The sequence below is a fragment of the Drosophila yakuba genome, chromosome 3R (assembly GCF_016746365.2).
Source record: "Drosophila yakuba strain Tai18E2 chromosome 3R, Prin_Dyak_Tai18E2_2.1, whole genome shotgun sequence".
Taxonomy (NCBI): Eukaryota; Metazoa; Arthropoda; class Insecta; order Diptera; family Drosophilidae; genus Drosophila; species Drosophila yakuba.
In genome coordinates this window covers 8,448,421-8,471,269 of record NC_052530.2, presented here as the reverse complement: position 1 = coordinate 8,471,269, position 22,849 = coordinate 8,448,421, and the positions used below count along the sequence as shown (strand labels likewise).

The 22,849-nt window shown below is 41.6% G+C and overlaps 1 protein-coding gene across 11 annotated transcripts in view; it reads left to right on the top strand.

Moving 5' to 3' along the window:
- Positions 1-22,830, top strand: part of LOC6536003 (diacylglycerol kinase eta) — a 39,940-nt gene extending 17,110 nt beyond the window's left edge. For 2 of the 11 annotated variants that reach the window (XM_039375652.1, XM_039375656.1), the window contains 11 exons: positions 4,778-4,858; positions 11,705-12,553; positions 12,726-13,270; positions 13,370-14,285; positions 14,352-14,486; positions 14,630-15,073; positions 15,412-16,134; positions 17,308-17,430; positions 18,275-18,485; positions 18,560-19,755; positions 20,247-22,830. In XM_039375652.1, the coding sequence (XP_039231586.1) occupies positions 4,778-4,858; positions 11,705-12,553; positions 12,726-13,270; positions 13,370-14,285; positions 14,352-14,486; positions 14,630-15,073; positions 15,412-16,134; positions 17,308-17,430; positions 18,275-18,485; positions 18,560-19,755; positions 20,247-20,555 (5,532 nt within the window). In that variant the 3' untranslated portion in view covers positions 20,556-22,830. The remainder of the gene's footprint in view (positions 1-4,777; positions 4,859-11,704; positions 12,554-12,725; positions 13,271-13,369; positions 14,286-14,351; positions 14,487-14,629; positions 15,074-15,411; positions 16,135-17,307; positions 17,431-18,274; positions 18,486-18,559; positions 19,756-20,246) is intronic. The other 9 variants (XM_039375653.1, XM_039375655.2, XM_039375654.2 and 6 more) reach the window with 9 other exon arrangements.
- Positions 22,831-22,849: the final 19 nt, after the last annotated feature.

Here is a 22,849-nt window from a genome sequence, read left to right as displayed (position 1 = left end):
TAAATGCGAATACTTTTATGGTTGCGCAGAATAAGACTTTTTTTGAGGAATCTTGGTCTTTACCAAATTAGTTAAATTATATCGATATAACTACAATTTTTCATATTCTCAATAAACCCTAAAAGGTTGACACGAGCTCAAGGATGTTTGTTCGAGAGCACTTCTTCTTGAAATGCATTATTTTTTTAACATATGCAAAGAGAAAGCAATAAAAATGCATATGAGGTCTTAAGCTGATATTTTATGTGCCACAAGAAGAAGCAGCATTTGTTTGCCCCCAATAATTATTAATGTGAATTTTTATGCACACGATGGCGTGTAAAATCTGAATCCAATAGACAAGAGCGGCAAAAGTGCAAAAATAAGCTCGTTTATCTGATGCATAGCACTCTTGCGGTTGGAATAATCCCATAAATCTCAATTCGCCCTCCAACCTTTATTGAAATATATGTATTCATCAGCATTACGTTGTCACAATGGGTTATTAGGGCGTATACTTAACGTGTGTGCCTGTCGTTAATACTGCATTCACTCTCAATGCCACGCACCGCATCGAAATGGCCTGAAAAATATTCGCTGACGCCCCAGCGCTATTAATCACAATTATTGTCAGCCAGCTTGTCGGCAGCAGTTTCCGCAGCCTCATCCCACCGACATCTGCCCTCGAATCGGGTCACAGTTGTTATCCCGTTGCAGGGACATGACAAATTACACCGAGCCTCCAAGTAGGCCATGCTCCTCCTCCGCCTTCGTCCTCGTCCTCACCCTCGTCCTCGCCACATTCTAAATCGCTCTAATTGCGGGCTTTTGTTCGTTCCCCTAAAACGCATGCAGGGGTGAAATGTTCATTTCGCAATGAGTGGGTCACATGTAATTGCCAGTGTGGATAATGCGGCCCTGCTTGGCCGACTGGCTATGTGGCCCGGAACAATCAATACTGCTATACGCCGAAGGCTTAATAGCAAACTTTGTAATTTCAAATCCAGAATGCTCAGTTTGACCAGAAATCAGGGCGCTGGGGTGTGGTGTCTTTTTCTCCATTAGAAGGGAATCTGCATTTAGAAACATAAAATATAAATCAATAGGAATAAAATGATGCACAGAGAGAATAACCCAAAAAGGCCAGTAAGTTTTAAAATTATTTGCTATCTACATGATAAGGGTCAACATTTGTACTTCAAACATGTGTTCCGGGAAAATAGTGTGCTAATTTTAATTAGAAATATAATAAATTTATATTCTTCTAATTTCTCATTAGTATAAATGAGCATTATCATTTTTTGTATCATTTTTGTCTGTGCACGGGCCAGAATCTTCCGAGCCATAAATACTTTGCCAGTATTTAAATGTGGCTCTCGGCAAGGATTCGCGTAGCACAGCGGGCGACAGGCGATGTTGTGGCACATTAATAACTAGGAGGGAGTGTTTGGGGTTGGTCTAAAAAACTGGAGCTGTTGGTTCCTCGGGGGAGTGGCGGGTAAGTTATGCCATTAAAATGTCAAAATTTCAAGCTGCGCCACTTTGACACGCCAAATGAAACGTGGCACGCCCACGCAGACACCTACGTGCCACGCCCCGCAACGCCCACGGAGATCCCCGCCCGTAATATTTGCTGAAGCCCCAACCCCGAGGCTTCCACCGTAGCGTAGCTTGTTCCCGGGCAGCCAAAGCTATTTAATAATAATTAGTCCCAAAACTGGTTGGCACCATTAACGCACAAAGGGCAATATGTTCTGTTTGCTGTATTTGCATGGCCCTTCTTTGTTATACCACCAGTGTCAAAAGTATTCCCTCCATAAGAGAATTGAAAAAGGCAAGTTAGGGAAAAAGTCAGCGGCAAAAGTCTTTAATGTTTGTGTGTCCCACCATCGTCAGCAAATAGTTGGAATGCAACTGCGAACAAAAGTTTGCCAAGTGACTTTTCAAAGGAACAACTTTGTATTCAGGAACTTCTTGGCACTTGCGATGCGAAAGTAAGCGCTGCAAAGGCATCAATCCGATATTGATGTTCCACCAGGATTGCTTCCTTTAAGTTTCTGCACTGATAAGATTGCTTTGATTTGCCTTGAACTTTCTTTAAGAGAATCTCTTGCCGAATGGCGCTCAATTAGTGGGCTTAGGGTCTCATCGCCCAACTCAGCACTTTTCCGACTCGAGCACACTAAATTCTAATGACTGCCAGCTCTGTTTTTTCCCATTAAGTGATTTGGCTTGCAGAAAACGGGAGAGCCCACGAAGAAGTCGAAATGATTCAGAAGTAATGCAAAGAAATTGATATGAATGGTCCCGAAACTTTTCTGCAAGCTGTACGCAGCAACAAAAAATAAAATAAATAAAAGGACAGAGGAAAGTATGTTCGTGCGGCAGGTGGCGGATCCTGTTCGACGACCTGAGCCCCGGACCCTCAAAAGTGAGCAAATTAATGATTATTCGGGGCCGTTTTTCGTTCGGTCTCGAGGCGAAAAGAAATCTCGGCATAATGCAATCAAAGTTGGGTTAATGCCTGGGGACTGGAGCTGATAACACAGAAAATTAGCAATTTGCCTTAATGTGTATGTGATTGACCCCAGAGGAAGCGGCAGAAACAGATGTGGGTGGGATCGCCGAGAAGGCAATTCCCAAACGTGTTATGTGTCTCAGACCCATCGAAATAAATCAAATTCAAAAATTCAGCATTTCCCTTTCCTGCGCGCTTAATTATTTTATCGATTCGCATTGCCCGGTGTTTTAAATATAAATCAAACACACAAGCACGAGCAAAAATTTTATTCGCCTTCTTTTTAATGGGATCCGCGGCAGGGTTTCTGCTTTTCCATTCTGCTTAAGATTTGCGATATCCATTCGAGCGGAAAATGTCTGTGCTCACTTAATTTAACAAGTGCGGAAACGGCGCAGAACAGGAAAACCCAAGTACTCTCACAAACGCGCGCATTCTGCCTCAAGCAAGGAAAAACGATAAATAAAAATAAATAAATCATGGTACTTATACGTTCTTATACGTTTGAGATACTCTTTGTATACCCTTTTTTTTTTTGAAAAATATTAATCAACAAAACACACTTTAAGAAAAATGGGTGTTAGTTTGTTTTTCTACATTATAGATAAAGTTTTGCAATACGATATCGAAGTTCGTGAATAAATTACCAGCAACATCTATAATGTGCTTAGCTACTTTTGGAAACTACTCACTTGAAACCTAATTAATTAATTAAGCCATTTCACATTACTAAGAGAAGTAAAGTTTTGTAGAGAATGTGAGGCTGAAGCTCGAGCACAAATTAAAGTTAAATACGTTGACTGGTAAAAGCACTTGAAAGCACTCCTCGCCGATTTTCAACAATTTCAACGCACCCTTCGCAGCCTGAATCCACCAAGGACTAGGAATTCGGTAGGAGATTACTCGAGTGTGGGTCCTCGAAAATCTCTTGTGCCTTCCACGCAACTCAAACTCACATATTTTCCGTGGACGCCTGTGTATCTGTGGGGACTTTAACCTGCCTGTGTGTACGTTTAATTATTGTAATGCTCACTCTGGCGGATTAAGCCGCTCCATCATACATATCCACTTGGTTTTGAGTGATGGCCGTGTTTTCAATCAATTATGTTCCAAAACAACTTATTATAATTGCACGCTGGCGAACGTTCGGTTCGTCAGACTTTCGTCGGAAAGACACCAAAATCAATGCGGTGGCTCCCTTCAAAATTCATTCACCGAAAACAGTACTGGTATTGGTTTTGTAAGCTGCAGTACTTGGGCGTCATAATAAGACTTAAGGTGGCTTCAATAAAAGCTCGCAACCTGCCACTGACACAGTTCCTCAAAACGGAATCCTCAAAGTCAAGGAAGTTTGCTCCACATGAATAAATTATGCCAAGGCTGTGTATGGAAACGCGACCACGTAGGTGAAGCTGTGACTCTCAGAAACGAAAACATTGTTGAGGTGGAACCACCAGAAAAGCCCGCAATATTAAATTGATTTTAGATCACTTAAAGTTCGCAGAGCACGGTGCACAGACCAGTAATCAAATATTAATTGCTGTGGGAATTGAGGCAAATAAAACAAAATATAAAAATAATAAAACATGTTTGCCTACACACCTAACAGCCTTCACAGTTACCTTGGGGCGCAAACAAAATTCAACTTTCTGAGCCACTCGAGTCAAAAGAAAACCAATTTTCGGCATGCTCAAAAACTACTTGAAAACACAAACCTTGGCGTTTCGATGGTCGTGGAACTTGAGATTGGGATTGGAATTGGAATTGGGTTTAGGTTCGTGTTTATGGGTCTCGGGCTTTAGAGAAGGACACCTTGATTTCGGGTTTCACTTCGTATCGACACGATGCCCTCCATTGTCACATATATATATATTATGTCTTTGGGCTGGCCTTTGTAGGCTGGTAAATACATATTTATTTGCCGGCCTGTGTGTGTGAAACATTTCAATTTCCTAAAGGACCTGCGGGCCACAGAAGTCGGGAGGCCGGTCGAGGGTTTGAGCCACAACAAAATAGCCGCCGGCTAGCTTTAAACATTCCATTAGGGCCAAAGACAAGGCGAAATATACGATATACATATATTTGGTTTTTCTTTTGCCTGACCTGGCTCAGTGCCAACTCATTCCCTAGCTTGGAAAGGCCAAGGAAGATGCAGGCCGCAAAAGGAATTTCTGCCACAAAATTAAAAAAAATGTTATGCTGCTGGAGAGGTTTGCAATTTGCATCTTATACTTTTCAAGAACTGGATTCTAATTCTCTTCCTAAATATTTTCCCTGCAGTGCGATGTTTTCGACGATATTGACCTATCGGACCTGTGTTACTTCGAGTGCGGCATCAAGAACGTGAATCATAGTTTTCAGGTAAGTCGTAACTAAACAATGCAGGACCATAAAAGTGTAATGTGAGAAAAGTTTGAATTTCTAGCTCAGGTTTCGAACTTTGTTGGGCTCAGTATTTCATTCCCCGTGGGTACTTTTCGCTAATTAGTTTACCAATTTGACTACTAGCCATCTGTTTTCTACAATAACTGCCTTTTGATTACTAACCAATACCAAGCAATACATAGCAATGTGAGACCATTTGGCAGGCCCCCAGAACATTTTCTCGAGGTGTTGGGTAGGTAAATAGGAAACGGAAAGGCTTCTCGACTTAACTTCGATACTTTGGAGACTGGGAGCAAGAAGTACGTGTTTGCGATTGACTGGTGTATCAGATACACACGCAAAAGTCAACCGAAAACCCCACTCTCACCAATTTCCTTTTATTTCTATATACAAAAAAGGGGAAATAGGCGAGCAGAAAAGCAAAAGTCAAAAGGAAAACAAAAGAAATCGAAGCAAAACGTAAACATTCAACGCAGTCTGCATGCTAAATTAGCATAAGTAGGTGACCTTCTGCCAGTTCGAAATCTGATATATGTATATACTCCTCACTATATGTACTCTATATGTAAATTTTTGGCTTCTCTTCATACACGAATGCGCAACATTTGATGCGGGAAATTAGAACGTTTACAGGAAATCCTCGGAAAGCTGAATTTCTGGGTCTGCTTGTTGCTCAGTTCCGTGCGCCTCACCAATAATAAAAATCCCCATATATACATTCTTTATACTTTCTTATAATATAAATAATAAAATTGCCAGCCGAGCGAATAAGGGAGCCCCAACACTGGAAATTGCCAAAGGGCTTTTCCCTCTTCACTTTTGCGAAAATATTATTAGCGAAGAGGCGGTACCCATCATCGTTTTTATTGTCTTTTGTCAGTTGAGTTTCCACGACGGTTGGTGTGATTCCGAATCACCCTTGAGCAAATGTATGCTTAAGGTGTTGTCTAAAAAAATGGTGGATCCTCTTATAGCTAGTCAAACGTTTAAGCCAAGGCAAATCCCTTTATTTTTAAATACCGAATTTTTTGTCAAGGGAATAACTAAAGTGGTTTTTTCTTTGTTTAGCGAAATAGAAAGCAAATCCAATTTGCAATGTTCAACGACCGCCCACAGGTCGCGAGTCCTGCCAAAAGCAATGCACTCAGTATACTATGAGAGCTTGTCAACAATGTCAGCGACACCGTAAACCGCAAACAAAAGCATTCACTCATTGCAACCGTCAGCGTCACGAAAATAAAACACCAAATAAACCAATGAGCTGAACATTCAATAAAAAACGGATAGGAAAACACATTCGCGGAAAAACCAATTGAAAGCGACATAACAAGTTTTCCATCAATCTTGAAGTGCAAACATAGATCTGTACACACTTACATTAGATTTTTGATTTCGGCTTACCTAAAATATGCATTTACTCACAAGAAAAGTATTTATTTAGCAATTATCTTAAAGAAATGCTCAAATTAACCTATATATTTAATTAGGTATTGATAGATTTTACTTACCTAAAGATCTGTTAAATAGGTTAAATATTAAACAGGCAGAAGGAACCGTTTCCGACCACATAAAGAATAAATATTCTTGATTGTAATCAATAGCCGAGCCAAAATGGCCATGTCCGTTTGTCCGTCCGTCTGTCTGTGCGTATGAACGTCGAGATCTCAGGAACTACAAAAGCTGGAAGGTTGAGATTTTGCATTTAGACTCCAAAGACATAGACGCAGCGCAAGTCTGTTGACCCATTTTGCCACGCCCGCTCTAACGCCCACAAACCGCCAAAAACTGGATGGGTAACAGGTATCAGATAGTCGGGAAACTCGACAATAGCGTCCTCTCTTGTTATATATGTTATTAGAACTCTTGCCCATAATAATCGAATGCAAAGAAGTGTTGAAATTTCTACTTTGCACTTCCACTTGCTAAGTAATGGTTACCTGAAAGTCGTGGAACTCGACTTCAACGTTTAAGCTTTAATATTTGTTAAAGATTTATTTTGATTAATATGTATGTATTTTAAACTGGCGGTGGCCTTCCTAGGTACGTAAGCAATATATTACATGTGGCCAAGGGCCACGAGTAATTTAATTTACAAATAAATAATGACAGAAAGGCTTACTAGGACTTTGTGCAGTAAGTGGTTAGAGCATTATGTGCCAATTCCCAACGCAGAGTGGTTTGTGGCACAAACTAATTGTCGATGTAAGTACTCTGTGTGGCGAAACATATTTCTTTCAACTGGGGAAGAACGTATGTTTTTTCATCCCTTATAAAAGTCGCGGAACCTTCAGTGTTCCCAGGCCAACTGCGAAACACTTTCATTTTCGCTTTATATCGCAGACTCTTATTCTATCAGTTTCTTTCTATGCAAATAACTTTTGCCCTTCCAAACATCAATCATGGAATTGGGCTCAGATGGGCTTTATGTCTCCAATGCTCGAATGCTGCTTTATTGTGTGCCTTTTACAAAGAAGTTATATTCTATGACTTTGCTCCAAGTTTTCCATTACTGGGTATTTAAATCTTAGATAATCCCATGAACTGATTGTGGTGGCTAAGCAAACTTGTAAGTCATCCGCTGGACGACTAATTAACACCAACCACTGGCTTATTATGATGGACCGCATATTACTTGTCGACTAAAACAAAGGGCAATCAAGCGTGACAGCCACTATTTGCGTACTTCAATAATCGATGGAAATTTTCAAGTGCCCCATACCAACCTCCTCTCGACGCGCAAACTTCCTGGGAATTTGTAATAGCAATCAAGCTGATTGATTGCCTTCACCACACACAGCGAGCAAGCAGCAGCGGCATCAATTATGCAAGATGAAGCTCGACTTCTGTTAATTTTGCACAACACCACGCGGCGTATGCGTAATGCGCAATTCGAGCATCTGCCGAGCTCCCTTGCAAATTGAGCAAAGTGAACTGCCAGTCATCAGAGCAGCTTCGCCTCCCAGAATTTGTTTTAAAAAATGTGTAATTCCTTCGTCGCTTATAGCAGAACTTAATTGATTTCCAAGAACAATAGCAGTCTACAAAGTTATTCCTCAAAGTTAATTCATAATTAGGGCATTTCCTATACTGGCTTTTTGTTGTTCTCTAGCAAATGTCATCGCCAGAGAGACACGCAATTGTTTAATTGTTTGCTTAGATTTGGTGTTGATTCGAGATCCCAATCAAAAGTTTCGTTATCCCAATTTAGAGTCGTAATGTCAAGTGTTGTTAAATGTCAAATGGCAGTGCTTAAATAATTAGTGCATTCACCAGAAAGTAAATCTTATTTATAAATAATTAATATTTACAGATGGTTTCTTGGAAACTGCCTACTCAATGATATGAAAGCTTTTCAGCCTTTGTGTATTCATTTCATAATTTCCAATTTAACACAATGATATCTTCAAGTTTATTACTTAGCAAGGCATTCCTATCTTGTTTATTCTTCACGCTAAAGCAAACATTGCAATATTAAAGCATGTTGGTTTCCAAGAAACACACAAAGCTCTGGAATAGGGGGAGTTCCCCCTTTTAGCCTTAAAAACATTGATATATACTGCACTTTGACTTGCGAATGGCTTTCGCAAAATTTAGATTTACTTACATACCTAATAAAGTAAATATAAGTAACAGTGATAAATGAATCGTTAAAGCAAAACTGCAAACTTATTTTTAAATTCGACTAAAAAAAGGAGAGCGGATGCAGGATTTGAAACTTCACAACTGAGTCAAATGACCAAAGGAAGGTTGTTAATATTACAAAAGTTATTTTAAAAGTTCTCCCTCTCATTTTGTGCCGTAATGTAAAAACGGCCAGTTTGTATTTCCGTCTCTTTTTCTAAATAAGAATTAAGAATTAAGAATTAAGAAATAAGAATTTTCACGGCGAGCCTGGTAGAGAAAGCCAACCGGTTTTAAAGTCCTCCTCTGAGGGATAACGCGGTGTATGCGTAATTTGGCGTTTCCTTCTGCTCCTCCTTCATGAGGCTCATTGTTATGAATATCTGGCCGCCACTTCGGTGTATCGCGAAATGAGTTTTGCCATATGTCGGCTCAAGTGGAAACGGCACTGTGGTGCGTAAAAATTCATTAAGCAAGTTTGAGTTTGCCATTTAAAGTACAGAAAATAAAAAAAAAACTTCATAAAAAACCATGAGCGTTTCGATGGACACGATATATACTCGAGTTCCTCGACTATCAGATACCCGTCACTTACCTAGTTTGAACGCGAACAAGAAAGTTCACCAAGCATTTGGCACATCAATAGTTATTGTCAAAAAAAAATAGTAAGCTTAAAACTAAATCAAAACATTTTTAAAGTGTGGGCGTGGGGGTTGTGGTAGGCTTATGTGTCTTAAGGTAGGCGTGGCCAATTTTTTTTTAACATATCAATAGAAACTGGAAAAACAAATAGGAAAATGAATAAATTTCCAAACTTACTTCATTAGAAAACATCTTCTATTTTGCTGAGAACTATCAAATTAAAGCAATTCGCTCAAGTATACAATACAGTTTGTTTTGATTTTTCCGAGAGCGGAACTATGTAGATTCGCTTCACTTATCAAAGCTTCCAAGCTTGATTGACCATTACTTTGCACATCAAGGGTCATAAATGTGCTTATTGATTGTTAGAAAATATTAAAAAAAAAGTGCATTATTCCTTGTTGAAATATTTCTTTGGAAGCAGGAGGCCAAAAGGACCTGACGAGAGGATCCTGCATGTACAATGGCCAGCGACATCGGCTTCTGCTATTTTATACTGGTTTGTCCCAGTTATTCGGTTCCATTTTTTTTTTGCAAGTTGAAACCTGTGATGGAACAGTGAAAACCGCAATATAACACCGCGAACGGGTCAACAAAGCAGTAGTCTGGCAACCAGAATTGTGCAGATTGGGTTTCTCCGCTGTTTGGTGGACGCCCAGAGGTGTCGGTGGGTTATAAAGGCACTCACAATGACATTGGCACTCACATTGAATGAAATTTAAAATGGAAATCAAGAGTGATAATTGGAGCTAAGCTCAAATATCCTGCACATAAGCTTGTTTAACGGCGGTGATGTAATTGTTCTCAATGATTTCTGTAGGTGAACGGCGATCTTAAAAAACTTTTCGCTTAATTTAAAGTGGAAATATTTAGAAACCAAAGCGAACTTACTTAAATTTGCTTTTTTAAAAGAGATAAATAAATACAAGTGCAGCGAAAAGGTCAGAGATAATAAAACTTCTGGAAAAACTAATTAAGTCCCCGTCCAAACTGAATTAAAACCAGAATTAACAATGAAATACCCAAATGCCGCTGACAAAAGTTACACTTCAGTTTCCAGAACCGAACCGCTGGCCCGGATTTACTCTTAAAAGCACATCCATGTTCCAAACGTCAAGACGAGAAGCCCCCAACCTCCATCGCCACCCACACCGAATGGCACGTGCATTGGGAATCAGTTAACCTTGCACATCCTACTAATTGAAAACAGGAAGAGCCCCAAACCCAATAGCCTGGCCAGAAAGGAGTGCCAGGATGGATGGCAATAATGACTTTGCGGTTGCGGTTACACATTAATTGCAACATGGAGTATGCAAACGGCACGGGGGTGATCCTTTTGATTGAATATTCAGGTTCGACGAGAACCAGTACGAAATTAATGCGTTTGGAATGCAATTATTGAGGCTCGTTTTTTTGGGTAGTCATGGTCTATCCCTTAATGTCTGGTCTTGTGTATCCTATGGCAAGTGTTTTTACCACTCTGTTGCTGCCACAGATTGTGCGGCTTATGCCATAGACGCCACTACCCCCACCTAGTGGTGTAGTGTACAGTTCAGAGGTCGTTTCAGCCGATGACATTGGCATGTCAACTGGCCATTGTCAGTGTCCTCCAACAAAGTCATCTGCACTTGCATAACCCGGCTGACAGGACGTTCGTCATGGTATGCTTGATTTATTGTACTCATTCCGCACCTTTTGGGTGCAGTGAGTTAATTAGAGAAACTTATTACGCTCTGGCATTGGAATTAATGGTAAAAAACAAAGTCATAACTTCACCTTGCATGGACACTTCGCTAAGTCAATAAAAAGGGGAGACTAAAAGAAGCGAAGATAAAATATTTCAGTAGGACATGTTTCCGATAAATTAGGCAAGGCTTCCAAACAACAGAGCGTTGGAATCAAATCGGTTATCGCTAAGGTAACTTTGAAGGTTGGTTATATTCGTTTTATGGAAGGGTGTGTGGTCGCTGGGTGGCTATGGGTGGTCTATGGACGAGCCACTTGAACGAGCTTATACGGCGGCTTGTCCTACTTACGGGCTTGGCACATGACCTCAAGCCTTTGGCTGGTCCATCTGTCCGCGCATTATTATGAGCATGAGCAGCATTAGCATATTAATGAGCCCGCCATTTGATTACACAGCTAATTAGCAGACAGCAGTTTGTATCCTTGTTCCAGCACCAATGTATGGTTATTAGGGCAAATTACTTTGCCAACAAATAATTAACCATAATAAACAAGGTTTTTGTAAATTTTTCCGTCTATGCTTCTATATTCCTCGTAAATAGCATACGCATGTACTGCATAGATTCGTCTTACTTAGGATGAAATAGTATATTATATACAATTCAAATGAAGTATTCTACTTTTCGTATTTTATATTTCCTATATTTCCTAAATTTCCCATTTAAGCGATAGCAAAATGGTAATTACAGAATGTATTTTTTGATGAGTATTTAATTTTATTATGGAGACGAGTACACTTTTCTTACCATATTCCTTTTACCCAGGACACATTGCATTAAATATTCATCTATGCATTTTTTTTATTATCCGCAGATTATCACACCCACTCGTTCGCTGGTGCTCTGCGCAGAGTCCCGCCGCGAAATGGAGGATTGGCTGGGCAGCCTAAAAACGGCGACGGCGCCGCAGAGGCCACGTGGTGACAGCTTTCTTATCGAGCAGCACGACATCCTGTCCAACCACCACCATTGGTACGCCACCTCCCACGCCCGCCCCACCTACTGCAACGTGTGCAGGGATGCCCTTTCCGGGGTCACCTCCCACGGACTGAGCTGCGAGGTGTGCAAGTGCAAGGTGCACAAGCGGTGTGCGGCCAAGTCGATAGCCAACTGCAAGTGGACAACGCTAGCTAGTGTGGGCAAGGACATCATCGAGCAGGCGGATGGCATCATAATGCCGCATCAGTGGATGGAGGGCAACCTGCCGGTGTCCTCCATGTGTGCCGTCTGCAAAAAGACCTGCGGATCCGTGCTGAGACTCCAGGATTGGCGGTGCCTGTGGTGTCGGGCCACCGTCCATGTGGCTTGTCGTCCCCAGATGGCTGTGGCCTGTCCAATCGGACCTGCCAAGTTGTCTGTGGTTCCCCCAACCAGCGTGCACTCCATTAGCACCGATGACGCCTGGGATGTGGCCAGTCCCAAGGGCAACTTCTCGCCACTGCTGGTCTTCGTAAACTCCAAGTCTGGGGACAATCAAGGAGTGAAGTTCCTGAGGCGCTTCAAGCAGCTACTAAATCCTGCACAAGTCTTTGATCTAATCTCTACGGGGCCGAGCCTGGGATTGCGGCTCTTTCGGCACTTCGAGATGTTCCGTATCCTGGTCTGCTCCGGTGACGGATCAGTGGGCTGGGTTCTTAGCGAGATCGATCGCTTCAACATGCATGTAAGTTTTGATATATGTACATAATTATTCACAGCTTTTCCCATCCGATCGCATTAGTAAAGATACTTTTTACCGATACATTAATCACAGACTGGGTCAGTTCTACATTTACCAATTTAACATTTTATTATGTATTTATAAAATATGGGTTTTTTTATCTCTAAATGAACAGAAACAATGTCAGGTGGCCGTGATGCCGTTGGGGACGGGCAACGATCTTGCCAGAGTTTTGGGTTGGGGCTCTAGCTGTGACGACGACACCCACCTGCCGCAGATTCTAGAGCGCTACGAGTCAGCCAGCACCAAAATGCTGGATCGCTGGAGCATCATGGTATTCGAAAAGGCTATTCCCGTACCCAAAACACCCAAGATGTCCATCAGCACTGAGCAAGAAGCGATGCTCACTGGTATGGTGACATCGGCCAACCACCACCTGCGTTTCATAGTGGAAACCAGTGACACCCAGACCCTAATCAGCTCCACGCGGAATCTTTGCGATACCGTTGACGACCTGGTATGCCGCATCTCGGAACACCACAAGGATGACGAACAGCTGGCCGTTAAGTGTGAAATCCTCAGACAGAAACTAAACATGCTGCTGGATGCTCTGCAGGAGGAGGAAATGGGTGCCCACAGTGGCGACGATTTGATAGCCACCATAAGGAGTCTTATTGCGAGAAGTATTCCTGTGACACCAGGATCCAGCGCCTATCTGCTGTGAGTAACTCTCGTCTTTCTACTACTTTTTTAACTCTCTATTCAAAAAATTAAATACGAAGTAATGGAAAATTATTATCTTAAACCTCTCACTACCAGCAACCCAAACATATCAATCGAAAAGACGGAAAAGGATCAAATTAATACAAAGGAGCGCAGAAATAGTCGGTCACTTCGCTCTAGCGAGAAAGAGGCTCTCCAGTGCCGTGCCAATAGCGTCAAGCGGGCCATCTACAATGTAGTGGAGCACTCGGAACCGGGACGTCCTAAACGCTACCAGCGAAAGTTGTCGATCACACCGTTTGAGGCTCTTAAGCTACCTACAACCGCATCCGGAGAATCATCGCCCTGCACCTCCCCTTTACCGATAATACCACCCATAAACATTATCTCTCCCACCATGGAAACCTCACGACTTACCTGCATTTCCCCTCTGCCTGATACCCGACGAGATTCCGTGGATGAGAACTTCTTTAACAGCATCAATTTGCCAGCTCCGCGGCAATTTGCGGATAGTCGTAGGAGCTCTGGTGTGGAAGTGATCCAGGAGATCGAGGAGGGTGCCAATGGGGAGACCATGTACCGAAGATGTCGCATGTCCCTGACCGGTGGAGCTAATATCGATGATGCCGGTAATCGTTTGTCACCCTGCAGTGATGGAGGTGAAAATACGCCCACCGAGCGCAAAGTGGACTTCCTGAGGGTTCCGATCCACACTGGGGAACCGATCGTGGACCCCTTATGCGATTACCGTCCTCACGAGGTTTTCGAGCGTACTTACTACATGACCCGGGAAATGGACAAAGACAAGGAAAAGGACAAGGAGAATGACAAAACCGTGGAGATCGACAAGGAAAAGGATAATTGTGTGGCGAAGGAGGACAGCATACCTGCCGAGAGGCTGGTTCACACATGCAACCTTCAGGTACCCGGCGTTGTCGTTACCCCAAACACCCAAAATGTTTACTCAAGCGCCAGCATTACAATCATTGATACCGATGCACAAACCACTACCGTACGTGTCTCATTGTCGAAAAGTTCCATCCGCACCATGACGCCAACCTTGTTTTAATCCTTACAGGAGCAATCCTCTTCCGATGATCTTGGTGGTGAAGCTAGCGATATTCTGTCTGCTATTAGCAATGAGGAGTGCAGCGTGGCTTCTGAAATATTTGACAAGCAAGACGCAGGTCAAACAGTGGGTGATATTATTCAGGTGAGAATAGTTATAATTTGTTAAAATTCTATTGAGACCACTTAGATTATTTAAACTTTAAAATAACAATCAAACCGTGGCTAGCATCTACTTTATCTCATCGTGTTCTGTAATTTAATTTTTGTACTTTCTCTTTAATCCAGAATATGGATGCAAGCAACTTCACACACATCGACTCCCCAGAGACGAGCGATGAAACAGAGGCCATGCCTGGCGAGAGCATAATGGACGACATAAGCTCGGTACTGGGTCACGATATAACCTATGCCCTACAAGACAACACACTTACCGACGACACAACTACTCTCTGCTCGGAACATGCGGGGCCACCGAAACCTCCACGCAAAAAGTCATTGAGCGCCTTAAGCCGCACCCAGGCCCATCCGCGCCGTCGCAACTCCTCTCCACCGAGAATTGCGCGATTGGCGCGAATGGACAGCGATGACAATCCCCAGCAATTCGGATTTGAGAATATCGTTTTCGAGATAGACAATAGGTGTGACGACCAAAAGATGCGGGAGCCACCGCGTTACTGCAGTTTGGCGCAGTTCGTGGAAGGTAACGATATAGCGCGTCAAAGCTTCAAGGTAGGTATAGCCGATCAAGTTTGATTAGCTGTATGTTTAGATTGTAAATAGCGAGTGTATCTAGAGTTGTTCTGTATGGTTGTCTGTATGGCAGTGATGAGATATGGCCACTTATGGTAAACTCTTTGTTGCTCTACGTTTGCTTCTTTCTTAAACTTTTCTTTTTCGGCTGTTGAATCGAATTAACCAACATCTAACAACATCTAAATATTAACCCGTCCAAAATCGAACTAACTAAACTAACGAAACCAAACCAAACCAAACCGAACTTAAACCAAAACCAATCCTACAATGTACAAAACCATCGACTACTTAATATAATCCTGCTCCCGATGAAGCGTCCCAAAAAGCGCATCTCACTGAAAAAACCCAAACCCACTACAACCACTGAAATCGTATCTCAACAGCAGCTTATGCTAGAACAACAACAACGAGACGGAGACAACGATACCGAATATCCAGAACAGCAGCAAACTCCAACGAATAAAGGGCCCAATTCACTGGCCACCACCAGCGAGGACGAGCTGTCCGCGCAGACGGCCATCAAAATAGAAATACACGACATTGATGCCACAGTGCGCAACATCAACAGCAGCATGAAGCCCAATACGATCTTGACCACCTCGACATCGCCCACGAAGAAATCGGGCCATGGACAAGATGTAAAGCGCATTACTTTTGATGAGTCGTGTAAGAAAGAATCCTTTGATGATGTAAATCCCAACTATCCACAGATAAGTGTTGTTGTGAGGCCGCCGACGCCGTTGCGCGGCGACTCCATCAAGCCCACGGCATCGCTCATGCCGGTCTCCTCCGGCGGAGCCATGGCCGTGTCCATGAACTGCTCCGGCATGCTGGGGGTGCGAGCTATGAACGCCTCTGAGATCAGGCGGCACTCGAGCCACGCCCCCGGTCTGGCTGTCCGCGAGTTCGACAAGGACAAGGACCGCCGGCACTCCGGCTTCAATCCCAACCAGCTGACCCTCGATCCGGAGCACGCCCGATTCCTCAGCAGCTCGCCGGCAGCTAGCCGCAGGATCAGCTGCGGCAGCCTCTTCAAGGTGAGTCCACGAGCAAAGCACCTCCTCCTCAGCGTCTCTACAACCAGTTCCCCATACTGCACGCCTTTAACAAAAGTGGCACAACATATTTTATTCAAACGTTTTACAATAATTGAAAAACAACCACGATTAAGAAAACATTTTTAAAATAGTTCAACGACATTTTTTGTTGGCCACTTGTAAAAGTGCGGACTTAGGTAGTAAAGTTGTAGATATCTCCTTCAGAAATTGAACTTAAATACTTTAACATAAACTAAAACTAAGCAACAAAATAGTATCAATATCTAGATCGATAGTTTTAAAGGTAAAATTTTAGGTTATAAAGGTTATATTTAAATCATCCAATATACAAATCGAGTTGTGCCACTTTAGTTGAGTGCGTGCCACATGTTCGATCCAAATAGGCTTCGGTTTTGATTGTGTCAGTCGAGCAATTGGTGTCAAGTGCAATTGCAAGTGCAAAAGGCAGCTATCATACAGTCACACACTAACAACAGCGACTGTGGGTAATGGTTCGATCAAGTGATTCCCAGTCGTCCACCTACACCCACGGAGTTTTAAAAAGTAATCTGGATTCAGTTCCAGGTATTCACATACTTTTAGCTTAGCAGCTTATACAATATTTATTTATTAGGAAGCATTTCGTGCGAGTTTAAGCAGAGAGTTCATTAGAAGTGAGAACCGTGTTTCTTCTCAATATTAGGAATTTGTTGTAGTTTAATAAAATATTCGATATTTTATTTATTAGATGATTCGGGATTTATGTTCGTTCAAACTTAAAAATATATAATATGGCAAGGAGTTTATGCAAAAACCGTACAAAGCGTTTCAACCGGTTAATTTTTATATTTTCCACTTTATGAAGTTACTTTAGTTCAAATAGACAGTTAACAATTAATTAAACCACAACAGAATAATACCAAGTAAAACATCCATGTTCTATATGATTTACATAATCACAAAAACAATTGGTACGTATTTCAAAATTCATTACCCTTTATGAGCTTTTGATTTAGATATTCTTAACCAAAACCTAAACTCCATACCACAACGACAACCTAAACATCTAATCTAAACATGTAATTAATTATAATTAACAACACACTGTAAATGGAAAACATTGCAAATTAAACACGATTTTTAAAAGCAGTCATTATAAATGCATTTTCTTAGAAGAAAAACAAAAAGATCGCCACCAAGCGCAGCTACGGATTGTTCAGCGTTCGGTTCTTTGTGGTGGCCGAGCCAGATTTTCGCCTGGCCACCCTGGCGCTGATCAGGCCGCTGATTCCTCTGGTAAGCCAGTCCGGAAATCCGGGCGCGGTCCCAGGTTCTCGGGCTCCGGACCCTCCCCTCTCCCTCTGTTATGATCCCAAAACAGTTTCTGCGTTCTTCGTTCGTTCGTTGTGTAAGCTTCCCAGCAAGTCCCAATAACTGGATCCACAAACATATCGAGTAATAACTTCGGGCTCACCGAAGTAAACCTATGGCATATAATAGCTTAACTTCTTCATTTAATTTAAAATAAATTTGTAGAAAGTTCTCTCACTGTCCGTGTAAAAATTCGAATCTTTATTTATTGCCAAACAACTAGCTTGAAAATACACAAGTTTTTGATTAAGCCAATTTTGTCATGGGTCTCAAACATGAATTTGAAAATCCCTCTGTAAAGTGTTTTTAAAAGTGACAGTTGCAGATCCTCAGCACATGCGTCAGTTCGCTTTTGAGTAGTGTTGAAAAGTAACCAATAACTTAAAAACTATCCTAGCCAAATCAATAACGAAAACAACAAACACGTAGCCTCTGCTTAAAACCCTACAATCTATGATTTCCATTCTTTGGTTTGCTTACGTAGTGTGCTGTCTTTTATGCTCTGTCTCCCTCCGAATCTTACTCCGTACTTTCTCTCTCTATCTCTCTCTCTCTCTTTCGCTCTGTCCCTCGAACAGTACTTACCAACCCTGCGCCGTATTTGCAAGCCACCCAACACTGGCACACTCACCCACAAAGGTCACACTCAATCACATTCACATGTTTCTTTGTATCGTAGTTAGTGCTGACTTTCCGGTTGCTCTTTGACACGTACTTGACTTTTCCGGACTTTGGGTTTTCGCGACTTATCGAAGCCTCTCTCTTGCAGCCGAACGAAGCACTTCCCAATCTCCAGTCTCTAAAGGGGTCCAAGTCGAGCTTGTTTATGGGGTCAACTTTATTCGGTTTCGATCATTTGGCTTCAGCGGAAAAGGACAAGGACGAAAAGGGCGGCAAAGACAAGGATAAGACTCCCACCGAGGAGACCAACCGCAAGTTACCCATCATCAATCCTCTAGTGCGGCTGCCCAACTGGCCAAGTACGGACCATGATAGGCTTTTACAATACCTTCGTACTTAATCATTTCATTAATTCACGAATTTTTTCCTACAGATCTTGCCAATGGCGGTGGCTTTATATCCAAATGTCTTTTGGCCAATGCCGACACCCTCTGCGCCGCCGTTAGTCCCCTAATGGACCCAGATGAGACACTGCTAGCCGGTTACCACGAGAAGTGCGTGATGAACAACTATTTTGGCATCGGCATTGATGCTAAGATCTCGCTGGACTTCCACAACAAGCGTGAGGAGCACCCCGAAAAGTGCAGATCCCGAGCACGGAACTACATGTGGTACGGTGTCCTGGGATCTAAGCAGCTCCTGCAGAAGACCTGCAAGAACCTAGAGCAGCGAGTGCAACTAGAGTGCGATGGTCAAAGAATTCCACTGCCGGAACTGCAGGGAATTGTGATCCTGAACATACCTAGCTTCATGGGCGGAACCAATTTCTGGGGTAGTAGCAAGAAAGATGACATATTCCTGCCGCCCAGCTTTGATGATCGGGTCCTAGAAGTGGTGGCCGTCTTCGGATCGGTGCAGATGGCAGCCTCGCGGCTGATTAATCTACAACATCATCGGATCGCCCAGTGCCAAAGCGTGCAGATCAATATCCTGGGAGACGAGGAGATACCCATACAGGTAGACGGAGAAGCCTGGCTTCAGCCGCCTGGAATGATTCGCATTCTGCACAAGAACCGAGTGCAGATGCTGTGTAGAAACAGAAGCTTGGAGCTCTCGCTGAAAAGCTGGCAGGAGAAGCAGCGCCAGCACAGCATTTCCATCCAAAGGGATGCATCTTCTACAGCTTCAGAGCATGCCAACTCCACGGACGAGGTAATCTCCGAACGCGAATGCTACGTACTTCTCAACTTTATCGAAGCCGTTAGCTCGTTGGTAAAGTGGGTCAAGTTCCTGATTATCTCGCATCCGGCACTGCAACACGACCTATACGAGGTGGCCTGCCGGGCCAGCGAAGCCCTGGAATCGATCCATCCGCAGGGCAAACTACTCGAAGGTCCTTCGTTGCGCACCAAGCTGGTGGAGGTCATCGACTCATCGCGGCAGCTTTACGACGATGCGTGCACCCTGCTGCGCGACCGAGGTCATAGTTTGATTCTCCGCGAGGATTTAGAAACGAAGCTGAGCGCGGCATTGGCCAACATGGAAATGGAGCTGAAGAAGTGCTCCGTACAGAAGTGCATTGACGGCAAGCTGCGGGCCTACTTTAATGTCCTGGCGCCCAATGAGGAGGTGAGTGGAAAAAAATTTCAAAGTTTTAAACCAGACAAGAAGGAAACCAAAAGGAAAGTTGTGTCGCTTTCCTCAGATACCAGTTACTTAAGTTACTGAAGCTAATTTAAAATTTCGTTGACATATACATAGATAGAAATAGTAGTAGGAAAAGAAACATCTTTAAAAATGTTTGCGTTGTGTGGACGTCGACAAAATAGTTTTGCTTATTGATAAAAATAATAGTCAAAAAATATTAAACAAGAGAGATTGCTATAGTTGAGTTTCTCGACTCAGTTACTCAGCCAGTTCGTGGTCGTTACGGTGGACCAAAATATGTTTGGCTTACTGATAGAAGATGGCAAGATATGTAATAATATGAAAGAAAACCATCAAATCAACATGACGTGTTCGGACGGCTTGTAACGGATATAAAAAGAGTTGGCTAACTGATTAATTTGTATTACTTATTAATCGAGTACTAATTACTAAATGGTTTTGCTCTTCCGCAGTCCGATGGTCGCCGAAAGTCTCGACCTTTCTGGGTGAGATTGCGTTCCGGTTCGACCGCCGGTCAGCAGGCATTTAAGCCACCTTTGACCAACACCCGCGAGGCGGCCAGCAACTGGAGCGTCAACGAGGTTGTCACCTGGTTGGAAACGATGCAGCTGTCCGAGTACGTGGACAGCTTTTTGAAGAACGACATTCGCGGCAAGGAACTGCTAACTCTGGGCAGGCGTGATCTCAAGGATCTTGGCGTGGTTAAGGTGGGACATGTCAAGCGTATACTGCAGGCAATAAAGGATCTCAGTGAGAACTAGGCTTCCCTTGGGACTACTTAACGACTAGTACAAACAAACCAGTCTTCGAATCGCGCTCTTGGTGTTGAAGGGGTGAAATATTAAGTTGTACGCGATCACAGGAAAAGATATTTTATTATGAGACAAAAATGCATACAACAATCATTAATATATAGGCTAGCCTAGCTAAAATGCCGAATGATATGGAAATGAATTCAGCAAATTACAAGTAAAATCATTCGGTAAACTGACGATTAAACTATCGATACACTTACATATATAGGCGTAGCTGATTTTCTCTCGGATAATTTATCTCAATATACCACTTTGGATTGGTATAGATATGTACATTTTTTAAGGCTCCCAGCCACTTTAAATCGAGACAAAACGAAAAGCACATAAAATTGATTTATGTTTATCAAATACGTATGTCAAATTTAAGAACACTAGCAAATAAAACGAATTTAATCGTAGTGGCACATACGAAAACATAAATGGTAACTGCAGTTAGATTTTAAGTAATCAACCTTCAACTTACGCTTATATTACCAATTTTGAGAACCCATTTAAGATCTATTCAAAACTGCAAATAACGGAATTACCCAGAGCGAAAACATGAAACCGATTCTAAATTTAAAAGCAATTTATATTTTACAAAAATAAAACAAAACAAGTGCAGACCCAAGCCAATATAAAGGTTATATAAATTTTACTTATACATATACCTACAAAGAGACATTCGAAACTATATTTAGGTGTTCCCTCACTATTGTTAAATCGCAATGATGCTAACGTTATGTTAATGCAAATACGAGGCCAACTCTCGTCATTGCAGCAAAGAAAAGTCTGTTAAACGTGTCATTTTTGTGGTAACAAAAAAAATCTATCTTGTTTATTTAAATGCATTTAATTATTAAGTCCGTGACGATTTTCAAGATAAGTTTAGATTAGAACCTTGGGGGTCTTGGTGCCGGGTGCTGGACCCCAACAAATTTATTTAGTACTATATACAAGCATATGGTACATCTTAGCTAGCATTGGAACATGGAATTCTGGTGTTTGGAACTTTTTTGGAACCCCTTTTAATTGTTTACATATAAGCAAATCCTCGTGGAAATCCAACCACTTTTATTCAAACAAAATGTTAGGAACAAAATTGTGCTAAATTTTTATATATGTCAACTTTTGATTTGATCAATTAAGTTATTCTTTGTCTCCCTTTCTTAATACGAACATATTAATATAGCTGCATATGAGTAGGTTTAGCAGTCTACAGATTTGAAATGTCGCGTACATTTTGGCCCATCTTCAAATGTTTGCTCAAGTTGCCTCCAGCTGAGTGAGTTTTTGAACTGGCACATCAGTAGATGAGTTTAATCTAAAACAAATCACTTGAGCCACGTCTATAAATTATATTTTTTGATATATAAGTATAATGAGCCCAGACCAACTCGATTGATTTGTTGTGATCCTATCACGAACTTGTTTTCAAATAGCACCAGTAGCAATCCTATGATTTCTGATTATTTTGACACATATTTGATAAGCTATATACGCTTATGTATTCTAGATTTAATATACAGGATAAGGAATTCGATAATTGAAAAACTTTTGCATAATAAAAACGATAAATACAATGTTAAAATTTGAAGACACATTTTTTCGAAAATTTTTCGACACATGTATTTTTGAGCAAACTTTAAAGAAATTAAAAGCAAAATTTTAAAAAATCCTAAGGTAATTAACAAATTAATAATTTATGTAACAAATATTAAACCGTGATCGGCAACTCTCATTCCCACGCTTATGTTATATTTTCCTCGGTTTCTACATCACCTCTAATCATTACCCCACATTAAACTTATGTTATTCTTTAAAAAAACTGTGATAACAGCTTTCTATATTCCTGTAAGAAAAATTACGAAGATCAGCAAAATAATAATGAACGCAATTCGTGAAGTGCAATGAATAATAAATCAACTGTAAAGTCTAATAAATAGTGTGTCTACAATCAGAAAATAGGTAATGCCTATGAAAACCATTTACAGCAATAAATGTTTTACAGTGTATCTTAATTATGTAATTTCAACTACCTTCTTCCCAAATCCTAGAAATAATAACAAGCACAGACAGTGCGAAATATCCGGATACAACAACAAAATCGATAATACCGTTAAGTGAAAGCAAACCATGAAGCAAACAATATTTCCTATTAAATATAATACATCAATTATAATAGAAAACATTTTCTTGAAGAAAAACCTAATAACAGCAATAAAAAGCAAAACAAAAGCAATGTCAATGCGTTTTATTTA